Below are 12,682 nucleotides of genomic sequence, written 5' to 3'. Positions count from 1 at the left end.
GCTTAATCTGTTTGGGAGGCATCCAGGCAGTGGGACCAGGTCCTGTGCTCAGTGCATGAGTTGGCTGTTTGAAACCTGGGGCTTATGCAGGGATGCTTGGCTCAGTCTGGGAGGAAGGGACTGGACCTGCCTGGACTGAGTCTACCAGGTTGATCGAAGTCCTCAGGGGAGTTTTTGCCCTGGAGGAGATGGGAATGAGGGGTAGGCTGGGGGAAAGGCGGGGGGGGGGGGGGGGGGGGAGGAGAACAAGAAATCCGTGGCTGATATATAAAATTAAATTATAAAATAAAAAAGCATTCATCTATAGCAAAAAAAAAAAAAAAAAAGAAAAGAAAAGAAAGGAAAAAAAGAAAAGAAAAGAAAAGAAAGAAAGAAAGACGCCAAAGGGGAAAAACTGGAGCAGGGCGATGAACGTGGAGGTGTGCTGGGAATGCTGTCAGCGTGGCCGGCGCCATTCTCGAAAGGTGCTGCACAAAGCCAGTGCTGTGGAGAGTGCTCTCTCAGCATGCAGGAAGCCAGTGCTGTGGAGTGCTCTCTCAGCATGCACGAAGCTGATGCTGTGGAGTGCTCTCTCAGCATGCACGAAGCTGATGCTGTGGAGTGCTCTCTCAGCATGCACGAAGCCAGTGCTGTGGAGAGTGCTCTCTCAGCATGCAGGAAGCCAGTGCTGTGGAGTGCTCTCTCAGCATGCACGGAGCCAGTGCTGTGGAGAGTGCTCTCTCAGCATGCAGGAAGCCAGTGCTGTGGAGTGCTCTCTCAGCATGCACGGAGCCAGTGCTGTGGAGAGTGCTCTCTCAGCATGCAGGAAGCCAGTGCTGTGGAGTGCTCTCTCAGCATGCACGGAGCCAGTGCTGTGGAGAGTGCTCTCTCAGCATGCATGAAGCTGATGCAGTCCTCAAGATGTCAACATGGTGTAAGTCTGTAGTTCCAGCCTTGGCTACATGTGACCAGTTTCAGAGAGGCAGAGGGAGAGAAAGTAGCAATGGACCCCCCACATTTTAGGAGAACTGTTGCTGGAGGGCTTCTCTCCAGGTTCCACCAAGCCCTGCAGTCCCACAATCCATGTATAAAATAATCACTCAGACGCTTATATTACTTATAAACTGTATGGCTGTGGCAGGCTTCTTGCTAACTGTTCTTATATTTTAAATTAACCCATTTTTATAAATCTATACCTTGCTACGTGGCTGGTGGCTTACCGGCGTCTTTACATGTTGCTTGTCCTGGCGGTGGCTGTAGTTTCTCTCCCCCCTTCTTTCTGTTTCCCCAATTCTCCTCTCTCCTTGTTCCGCCTATACTTTCTGTCTGGTCATTGGCCATCAGTGTTTTATTTATATAGAGCGATATCCACAACAGAGAACAGTCACAAAGTACCCCAAACCAGCAGCAGAAAGGGAGTGATGAAGTTTAGGACATAAATTAATGCAATGGAGATGAAAAGACTATGAAGATCCAATGACACACAATTGTTTCTTTGAAATGATGAACAATCCTGACAAGCCATTAGGCAAACCAACCAATAGAAACAGGAAGAAACCAAATTCTTAAAACCAGAGATGGCGGAAAGTAACATTGTAATAGATACCAAGAAAATACAGGATGACCAGCAAATACTTTGGAATTCTAAATTGCTGACAATTGAGAAGAAATGCAAACCCCCTAGACCACAGGACCTACCAACATCAAGTCAAGACCATGAACAGAGTGACAGGGAGTGGAGAGGCTGGTGGGGTTAGTGAAGGGTCTCTCAGCAGGACAGCAGATCAGGGTAGACTCCAGTAAGCTGGGCTGAGATATATGGGGTGTGTCCAAAGGTCAGTCCTGACTGCTGGGGAAGCAACGGGTGCCAGGCCAAACCCAGGAGTCTAGAGGGCAAGCTCCAGGTTCAGATCTTGGGCCTCATGTTAAAGCTGTGAAATAAATGAGGCAAAATATCAGCCTAAAGAAGCCTGCAACTGTGTTTCAGTGAATGGGTGAGGATTTTAGTAATAGTTCTGGCATGCATTGTAAAAATTGCAATAAAATACTGGGAAAAATAGACAAAAAAAGAGTCAGCATTGGGAAGGACGGGACCAGGCTGAATCCATGCATAATCAACCAAACACTCAAATAAGGACTAGCACATGGACCTCATACTGTTACTTAAAAATAAAGTGGAGTGAAAATTGCTGATGACCTATGTTTGGTATTATTACCCTGGCATCAGAATCAGAGAAAAAAAAATAAGCAAATGAATAAACAATCAAAATTATAGATCAATTGTCCTGATGAACACAGACACAAAAATTCTCAGTAAAAATGCTTGCAAACACAACATAAATCGCTGGGCGGTGGTGGCGCACGCCTTTAATCCCAGCACTCGGGAGGCAGAGCCAGGAGGATCTTCGTGAGTTCGAGGTCAGCCTGGGCTACCAAGTGAGTTCCAGGAAAGGTGCAAAGTTACACAGAGAAACCCTGTCTCGAAAAAACAAAAATCAAAAACATAACATAAATCAACAAATGTAATACATCCCAAGATACCCAGAGACAGAATTCACCTGATCATCTCAACAGATGCAGCAGCCCTCTGTCAAAGTTCAACATCCCTCACGATAAAAGCCTCGAAGGAATGTACCTCAACACAATAAAGACTGTATTTGAACATCATTCCACAAAATGGGGAAAACTTGAGTGCATTTCCTCTATAGTCAGCAACCATCTTAGTTAACATAATCCTTGAGTTTAGACAGGATAATGTAGCAAGCCAGACATAAGGGCTTTTGGCAGGAGAGGAAGAGGGCAAATCATTTTGATTTGTAGACTAAGTAATCATCTTGAAAGATTCTTTTTATCCCAACAGAAACCTTTTAGATACAATAACATTTCCAGAAAGTGTCAGGACACAAAATCAACATAAAAACCAGTAGCTCCCTACAATAGTTCACCAAGAAAATGAACACGTTGAAAAAGAAATCAGAAAAACAATCCCATTCCAGTTGCCTCAATATCTTTTCAATGGGATGAGAGACATAAGAAGGAAATTGAACATGAAAGAAGATGGAAAGATACAGGAGAAACAGAGTAATTAGTTGGTGTTAAAAGGATCCACTAAACTTGCTCAGGAAATGGTGACTCACACAAAGTGGAACTAGCTAAAGGAGCACTCCCAGTTCTCCTATTAGTGTGATTCTGCTGGGCAGCAGGGAGGACCCTGGTTAACAGCTGGGCAGGAGGGAGGACCCTGGTTAACAGCTGGGCAGGAGGGAGGACCCTGGTTAACAGCTGGGCAGGAAAAACATCCCTGGTCTGTCTTGGGATGACGACGGCAATATTTTTCCATTGTAAATTTTATCCAAACAACCAAACTGAAATTTCCGTCTCTGTAAAACTCAAAGTATAACTTGGGGCCATGAAACCATATAAGCTGATGGGGGTTTCTGTTAGGGCTGGTTCATTTTGTGTGTCAGTCAGATCTAGCTGTGCATGATTATTAGAGGTTTTCCTTTATTGATCTCTAAGCTGTGGAGTGATTTCTCATTGGGAAGGCATATGAATTCTATAACAGAAAGCCCCCTTGTATTCCTGGTTGACAGTAATAATATTGTGAAAAGGGCTGTATTACAACAATAACAGTAAAAACATATAGATTTGATACAATCTCAATACAAATTTTAAGACGTTCTTCACAGAAACAGACAAAAGTTTAAAATGATGGGGAATTGGGAAAGACCCCAGAATAATAAAATCCTGAACAGAAAAGATGATGCCGAAGGTGTCACAAAACATGCCATAGAGCCATAGGAACAGAAAAAGCACCACATTGACAACGAAAAAGAAAGATAAAGCCATGGGAAGGGATGGGATGGGATGGGAAGGGATGGGATGGGATGGGATGGGATGGATGGGATGGGATGGGATGGGATGGGATGGGATGGGATGGGATGGGATGGGATGGGATGGGATGGAGGACCACAAGAAAACCCTCAGCTACTGCCGCCTGAGTGTTGACAAAGGTACCCAAAGCACACATGGGAGAAAGGAAGTTTTTTCAGTTAATGGTGCTGGAACAACTGGATTTCAACACAGAGGAAGGGAACTAGATGCCCATGTCTCACCCTGTACAACATGCAGTTAAAGCGAAGAGTTTCTGTAGAGTTACTGGGAGGCCTGGGACGTCTGAGTCAGCTTGACAACTCACTTTAGTTTATGTGTGTAGGTGCTTGGCCTGCATGTCTGTCTGTGCACCACTTGTGTGCCTGGTGCCTGTGAATGCCAGGATGCTGTGTCCCCTGGAACTGAAGTTACAAACAGTTGGGAGCTGCTGTGTGGGTGCTGGGACTTGAACCTGGGTCCACTGCAAGAGTAGCCAGTGATCTTAGTTGCTGAGCTGTCTCTCTCTGGGACAGAGCTCATTTCTTAAATAGTTACATATTACAGTATTTTGTGGACATAAAACTATAAATACATCCTTATTGATAAGCACACTCTGAACTAACAATTCTAGCACAAGTACCCATCCATACTTATGGATATATAAAATATTTATATAAACATTTTAATAATATGTCTTTGTGTTCACATTATATAATGACTATGTATTCACCTATTCGTGTTGCGTATGATATATAATAAATGTCCTTAACATATGGTTTTTATGTGTTTCCAAGCCATATCTTCCTGTCTCAGAAGGACCCTGCTCTAGAAATGAAGATTTTAGCTTCAAAGGATGACACCAAAGAAAATGTTGGTACACGCTCTACTCAATCAATCACCCTCAGTTGCTCTGCTCGGCAGTGTCGTTAAATAACAGTGAACTGGAAGGATCGTCACTGCACGTGAGTCAACCCGCACTGCTTAAAAAATACTTACCAATGTAATTGGATAAGTAGTATCAAATTACTTACATTCTTCTGATAACCGTGCAGAACCTGAATAGTCCTAGCAGAAGTGTAAAATTTGTTAATTGTGCATATTAGCCCGGATCAGGATTAATTTTAGGACAGAGTGATGATTGACTTTGAACTATTCCTACAATCTTACTTAGCAAGTTCATCTTCCTCCTCAGGAGGAAGCAGCTTCTCGGTCCTTCCACTTTTCCTTTTGACAATCAACCCGTTGTCATTATAGTCAGTGACCGTAAGACACGGGTTCTCCGAGACTCCCAATTCCGGACTCCACTGCTTCTTGCTCATTTCTTCAATGTTTGAAGTAAGCTGGAGGCAAGGATAAACGTTACTGTTCAAGAAAACTAACTTTTATTGTTCTCATCACTTGGCTCTTACCGCGTGATTTTAGTGCATAAAAAGATTTCTGGAGGGCTGGAGAGATGGCGCAGGGGTTGAGAGCGTTTACTGCTCTTGTGGAGGTCTTTGGTTCAGTTCCCAGCACCAACCCACATGGCAGCTCACAAAGTCTGTAACCCTAGTCCCAGGGCATCCATCACCCTCTTCTGTCCTCTGAGGGCACTACACACACCAAGTGCAATACAGGCAAAATATTTATAAAGTAAAAATAGACATCTTTTAAAAACACTTTTGCTTTGTTTAATTTTAGCATGAGAGATTTGAATACTTTGCGTGAATTCTGCTTTATTTCTGTTTGATCTAAAAAAGTGGAGTTCTATAAACTTCAAAAATGGGCGTTCTTAATTCTGGGTCTTTTTGCATTCACTCTCAGCCATCTAGCATTTTCACTGCCTGTTTGATGGAAGGAGAGGAGAAGACACGTCACCTTCAGGATTTGATGCTAAGGTTGCTCATGAGACAGTCAGAGAAATGAGTGTCTCCTCCATGCACGGCCATTCTCTCCCCCTTTAACCTTGACTTTTTTAAAACATTTTACAGGTCATCAAAAAAAAAAAAAAACAAAAAACTGAAGGTGCTCACTGAAAAGGAAGTGCCCAGTCTTGCTGCTGAGCAGTAGGTGACGCTGCTGAGCCAACTGTTTCACACTCTGGGAAGGAGATGCCTCCCAAACAGGACAGGCACCAACTATATTTCACAAGTGAGACAGACCCAACTCATTCCTGCTTTAGCTGCACCCATTCACTCAAAGCTCTTAGGGACCATTAGGTAGCATTTCACAACACCACAAGACACAATGCAATCCCGCAATGCTCGGTCAGATACGTGACCCAACAACTCCATTAGTCAGTTGAATTAAAGAGCTGTGAATTTGTGTGAGTCGTGGAGGAAGCCCTGAGTGAATGAAATCCTGAGTGGATTTGTGTTGTTGACACTGGTGAATGTGTTTTGTAGACACTGACATGCCATGTCCAGTGCCTCAGCCCCATGGGAGTGAAAAACCTTCCCTGGGTTAGGCTCAGAAGGACGGCAAAGCCTTCCTAAGGAATCTGTGTGTGAATGTTGACAGTATGCACACAAAATATCCTCCATAGCTTTCTCCCCCCTCTGAGGGCCTGGAGACTGCTCCCTACAGAGTCTGCTCCTACTGAGACAGCTAAACCTGCCTCCTTGGTCCAGCTGTGACCCCCACCCCTGGCTCCTTGTTTATCTGATGTCAGCTGTATGCAATAATCTCGCCTCCTTGTTCAGCTGTCCAGTGTAAATGCACTAAGCATCTAGTGCTCCGGCCTCTCCACCAAAGAGCCATCACCCGATCACAGCTTTCCCTGTCTGTCTTTTCTTCAGTCCCCTCCCTGTCCCACTCAGATCAACCTGGGAGCTGCAAATCTGCAAAATATTTTAATGTTTCCTTAGGAGGGGAAATGTCTCATCTACCTTTGTTTTTTCCCAATATATCTCTAGATTTTCATGAATCTTAACAATTCAATGTATCTCAGAACCTTTTCATCTGGATCAAATATATTTTTTGGTTGATGATGTATATTCTTATATACTATAAAAATCACCTGGTCTACAGAGCAAGATCCAGAAAAGGCACAAAGCTACACAGAGAAACCCTGTCTCAAAAAACAAAACAAAACAAAACAAAACAAAACAAAACAAAAACAAAAAAAACACACAAAACAACAACAACAACAACAAAAAATCACACATTCTGAAACTATCTTTACTAGGGAACATGACAAATGGGACACTTTAACAAAGACAGTTTTTTGGTTAATGCTAAACTGTGGAAGTGTATACACCTGCTCTCAAAGTTTTACCGAGTAGTTCTGTGGGAATTACAGCTTCCAACGGTCTGAACGGAAAATGTCTAGTTTGCACACAGCAAAGCTCAAAGACTGTGACTGTGTTGGTCTGAATTTGTCAGACTTAGAGACATTTTTATTTCTTCTTATTCACTGCTTAGTTCCCATCGATTGCTCAACCCGCCTCTTGGGTCCACCTGTCCACGTAATTTATGCTTTAGCCAAGGCAAGTCCATCTATCAAAAGCTGATAGTACCATACTCCTCTGTGTTTATCTTAAGTCAAAAGATCACATGACATGGAATAAATTTATTTTCTAGGTCATGTGCTACTGGGAAAGAAAGATTGAAATTGATTAGTGAAAAATCATCCTGAAAATATTTCCATTAACTTTTATTATTTAGACAGTAGAAACCATCTCTCCCTAGAAGCAGTTTCATACATGCATAATCCCACTGTTTAGGGAAACTTTTGTTTGGTTTGAGACACATGTATGTATCTCATATGTAGCCCTTGCTATCCTGGAATTTGCTATGTAGACCAGGCTGGCCTCATGCTCACAGAGATTGTCTACCTCTGTCTCCCATGTGCTGGGGTAAAAGGCATGGACTACCATGCCAATCTGTACGGAAGCTTTTCATCAGCAAAAATTAGTGAAATGGATTTTTGAAAACAAGAATAGCAGCATCTTTTTGAAAGTGGAATTTTCTTTCTTTTTCTTTTTTGAGACAGGATCTCACTGTGCAGCCTTGGCTGGCCTTGAACTCAGAGAAATCCATTTGCCACTGCAGCCGTCAGGCAATCCCTGGATTAGTTATATTATCTTATCAATGTCTTTAGTTGCAGAAACACTGTGATTAAAATTATTATGTTATGTATATGGGTATTATATATATTTATTCCTTGCATGTGTGTCTATGTACCACATGCCTGGCAACCAAGCAGGCCAGAAGAGGGTGTTAGATCCTCAAGATGTGGGTGCTGGGAATTGAACCTTCATCCTCTAAAAAAACAGCCAGTGCTCTTAACCGAGCCATCTCTACAGCCTCTGTGTTTTGTTTAATTTCAGCCACAGAATTTATTTCTTTGAAGTATGTAAGCCCCTGTGCCCTTTAGTTTACTAGGCTTGGGCTCTGTCCAATAGCTAATTTCCAGTTCCTACCTTTAGCATGTCAGTATCAAGCATGTTACTTCCTTACATTTCAGTTCTAACACTTCCGGGGACTTTATAATCTTGTCTTCAGAATCACAAGCAAACCCTTGTTTGTGTGCAAACTGTGATTGCCTTAATCACTCAGCAAACGCACAGGATGGCTGGCAAGCACATGCTTGGACCAAGAGCGTAGAAGAGATGGAGAACATGCTTAGTGTTCCTTTTCTCACGTTTGGGGAAGTCCATGTGACCTCAGACATGCACTCCAGACATACCTTTACTTTACCCTCACATCAGGCAGATTACTTGCTGAGGTTACAGGTAATTACCTTGAACTGAGTTCTTCCCCCATAGCTACCCAGGAGTGGTTCTTTGTCAGGACAGATGTTTGCAGACACATCCCCAACTGTGTGCTGTAACTCACGGCTGCATCTGTGTGGCTCTCGATTACTCCCTGTTACATCCCGAGCGAGAGACATTTTCTCATGTGCTCTCGCTGAAGGAACTTCTGGATGTACAGGTGCACACTCTCCATCACACTTCTTGTTTATTTCGGGGTCTTCAGACATTTTCTGCAGATGCAAAGGTGGAGGGTACCTGTGTTTGCTTTCCTTCTGAGACTGAGGGTTTGTTGGCCTGGCTGGATCTGCAAATGTGTTTTGTGTTTGGGGGCATGTCTTTGAAAGGCCTTTATCCTTCAGGAGCCACAGGATATAGATGAAAAAATAGTTAGAAATAAATTTATATTTTGCATTTAAATTTCTTAATATATGTTTAGATGTCAGAAATCACTTGGGTAGTAATTTTTTTAAAAAGTTGTAGCTGGAGTTTTTTTCCAGTCCTGCCCAGGCTCGCAGCCACTCAGACCCAGATAAGTACACAGAGGTTTATATTAATTAAAACTGTATGGCCTAATGGCTCAGGCTTCTTGCTAGCTAGATCTTACATCTTAAATTAACCCATTTCCATAAATCTATACCTTGTCATGTGGCTCATGGCTTACTGGTATCTTTACATCTTGCTGCCTCTGTGTCTGGCTGGTGACTCCTGACTCAGCCTTCCTGTTCCCAGAATTCTCCTCTCTCTTTGTCCTGCCTATACTTCCTGCCTGGCTACTGGCCAATCAGCACTTTATTTATTAACCAATCAGAGCAACACATTCATAGCATACAGAGTGATATCCACAGCAAAAAGTAATTAAAAAATAATTGACTTAACCAATATGAACTGGAAAAGTCAGGTTAGTCACTGTTGTTTGGACAAAACAATGAATTATGAGTTAATTATTATAATTAAAAATAATTATGAGTTAATTATTAATTAATCCTCTCTGTGTTAATTTACCAAAGATGAATTACTTATTTTTAACATTACAAATTTGCCCTTATGTAAAAATATTTGACCTCACTGGGCCTCAAAAAGTGAGCCATGCCTGTGAGTTTCATCCATTATCTGTGAAGACCTAGGGAGACTGAAACTATTAAAAGACAAATCCAAAGCTTTACATCACCAACAGCCAGAGCACTAACACCAGGCAGACAAAAATTAATTGCTAAGTTGTAATTTAAATCGCATAGCAACCCACTTGTCCATCTACGTGGATTCTGGATATTAAGGTTTAATGTACTCTAACACCCACAGAAGACAGCGGGTCACACAGCATCAACCTCGTTCTAAATATCTATGCTACCCTTGGGCAAAGCACTCTTAGCCTTGGTCAGAGGGGCCTGTCCTCACAAGGAACAGTGGTGGATACAAAGGTTTCCCAAGATGGTGAATGTGAGTGAGTGCTGAGTGCTCAGCCTTCAACAAGGCACTCATAATGCCCCCTTCAAGGCTCAGAGGACACCGTGAAAAAAGGGGCAGACGGAATGTAAGACTGACATACAGGGTGACGACTATGAAGTGTCACCCAAGACTCAACACAACCAATGCAATCAGTAACTTGCAACAGCTGGGCTGCCTGCATTGGGTTCACACAAGACTGGCCTGTCAATAATCAGTCATGAAGGGGGAGGGACTCAGGGCATCCACCTTTTACTGCTAACTATTGGGAAAAGGGAAATTGTGGTTTTCAGTTGTGAACCCACAGCTAAGCCCATGGGGAATCAACAGTAGCTCAGGAAACATGGTCAAGCAGAGGTCCCTTGTAAAACTCAGTGGGTCACAAAACAACATGACTAGACATGGATGTGAGAGATTTTTGGGAATGGAGGTAGACTGGTGGTGGTGGGGGGGGGTTAGGGGCAATGTGCATTTTGAACATGCAGGAAATGTTCTAAGAACAGATTTAATTAATAAAAAGCTCTGTAGCATGTATCAGTTCACAACAGTGAAATTGAACCACACAGAAAGTGACTGTTTTTACAGTTCATACACTTGACTACAGTTGAGGTTTCTCCCAGCAGGCATGGGCTTATCTTTATGCCTACTATCTCCTTCAATACAGATGCTGAAGGCAATTATTGACTAAGGGACAGTATTAACTCTTTGAACTTCCCACTAGCCATTGCAGATATGAATCAGTGAGTTTAAGCCACTGGGCCTGATCTCTGACAGTGAACATCACTGTTAGGTGTGTGCTACACAGGTCTACAAGGTCCTACACAGGTCCACACAGGTCTACACAGGTCCACACAGATCCACACAGGTCTACACAGGTCTACACAGGTCCACACAGGTCTACACAGGTCTACAAGGTCCTACACAGGTCCACACAGGTCTACACAGGTCCACACAGGTCCACACAGGTCTACACAGGTCCACACAGATCCACACAGGTCTACACAGGTCCACACAGGTCCACACAGGTCTACACAGGTCCACACAGATCCACACAGGTCTACACAGGTCTACACAGGTCCACACAGGTCTACACAGGTCCACACAGGTCCACAGAGGTCTACACAGGTCCACACAGGTCCACACAGGCCCACACAGGTCCACACAGGTCTACACAGGTCCACACAGGTCCACACAGGTCCACACAGGTCTACACAGGTCTACACAGGTCCACACAGGTCCACACAGGTCTACACAGGTCCACACAGGTCCACACAGGCCCACACAGGTCCACACAGGTCGATGGCTCAGAGCTGACCTCTTGCTATCCTGAGAGGAAGCTAAACATGGCGAAGGGAAAATGCTCAGAAAAATGCCTGCACTCAAGCAACAAACTTTACTCACTACAGCTTCTAACAGTACACTATTTTAGAACTAATTAAAATGTTTAAAAATTAAATGCCAAATATGATCTAAAATTGCTTCTGAGTCATGGCACATACCTTTAATCCCAGCACTCGGGAGGCAGCGGTAGGAGGATTTCTGTGAGTTCCAGGCCAGGACAGCCAGGGCTACATAAAGAAACCTTGTGTTGAAAAACAAAAACAAACAAACAAACAAAAATTGCTTTTGGAAAGGTTATTATGAAAGTGCCCTTTGGAGTGTGGCACATTACTGACACAAAGAAAACACTAATGAGCACTGATATTAAGTTGTGCATACTTGCAGCTGGGAATTTTCACTGCCATCGAGACTCTTGTGTTCTGACTGGGTTGTCACCTCAAAGTCCGAGTCCTCTGTAACAAATATACATTTCTCTTAGAAAACCACTCACTTAGAAGAGCAGCACTTAAAACAGATGAGAAGAATGACACTAAAAGAATAATGGTTATTTTCAATTTCCAAATTAAAATTTTAAATCAAGCTTAATATGCAGGTATTATTAGAAAATATTTGATAAGCCAGCTACTCTACACACACACACAACCACACATACGCAGATACTTACATATAAACATGTGCTCTCTCTCACACACACACAGACATCCACACATACACACGTGTATGCACGCACGCACGCACGCACGCACGCGCGCACACACACACACACACACCCTTTTTGCGGTCCTGGGCTTGATGAAGCCTTCTCCTACATGGGGAAAACTGTGACTCCCCATGCTTGACAACAGTGCTTCAGGTGAGAGCAGCTTCTTGTCATCCGTGTTGGAAAGATTCTACAAACCCAAAGGCCTGACTTTGTGGACAAGATACTCAGAAAACATGAAAGCAGGAGAGAAGGAAACCAACACAATCACACCATTCTTTTCTTTTTTTCTTTTTGACTCATAACAATACATTTTAGACAACCATGTTATTAATTACTGATTTCCAAATTAATAGGATGTTTTTACACATTTATATGTGAATACCCTATTCCTTACATCACAAGTGTTCTTGTTCTTTTTGTGACAAATTCCCTTCCTCCCATGTGGCCGAGTTCCTCACTGATGGGGACTACACCCATGTGCTTCACTGGCATGGGGACTTGGGTTTCAGAGTGTGAGGTGGCCATTTTCACAGAGACAGAGCATAGCGGCTGTTGAGAGGCGGAGGTGAGGGGCCTGTGAGGTTTTAGATGGCAATAGCATGCTAGT

The 12,682-nt window shown here is 43.2% G+C and overlaps 1 protein-coding gene across 12 annotated transcripts in view; it reads right to left on the bottom strand.

Annotated features, from left to right (window-relative positions):
• The window catches only part of LOC102922011 (uncharacterized), a 134,190-nt gene that overhangs the window by 45,328 nt on the left and 76,180 nt on the right, over positions 1-12,682 (bottom strand). For 7 of the 12 annotated variants that reach the window (XM_076545857.1, XM_042285666.2, XM_076545861.1 and 4 more), the window contains 3 exons: positions 11,751-11,824; positions 8,576-8,941; positions 5,020-5,192 (listed from right to left, as the gene is read on the bottom strand). In XM_076545857.1, the coding sequence (XP_076401972.1) occupies positions 5,020-5,192; positions 8,576-8,941; positions 11,751-11,824 (613 nt within the window). The remainder of the gene's footprint in view (positions 1-5,019; positions 5,193-8,575; positions 8,942-11,750; positions 11,825-12,682) is intronic. The other 5 variants (XM_076545858.1, XM_015991818.3, XM_076545864.1 and 2 more) reach the window with 2 other exon arrangements.

Source organism: Peromyscus maniculatus, chromosome 10, assembly GCF_049852395.1.
Source record: "Peromyscus maniculatus bairdii isolate BWxNUB_F1_BW_parent chromosome 10, HU_Pman_BW_mat_3.1, whole genome shotgun sequence".
NCBI classification, from domain to species: domain Eukaryota; kingdom Metazoa; phylum Chordata; class Mammalia; order Rodentia; family Cricetidae; genus Peromyscus; species Peromyscus maniculatus.
Note: the sequence above shows the minus strand (reverse complement) of the source record. Positions and strands in the feature narration are given on the sequence as shown.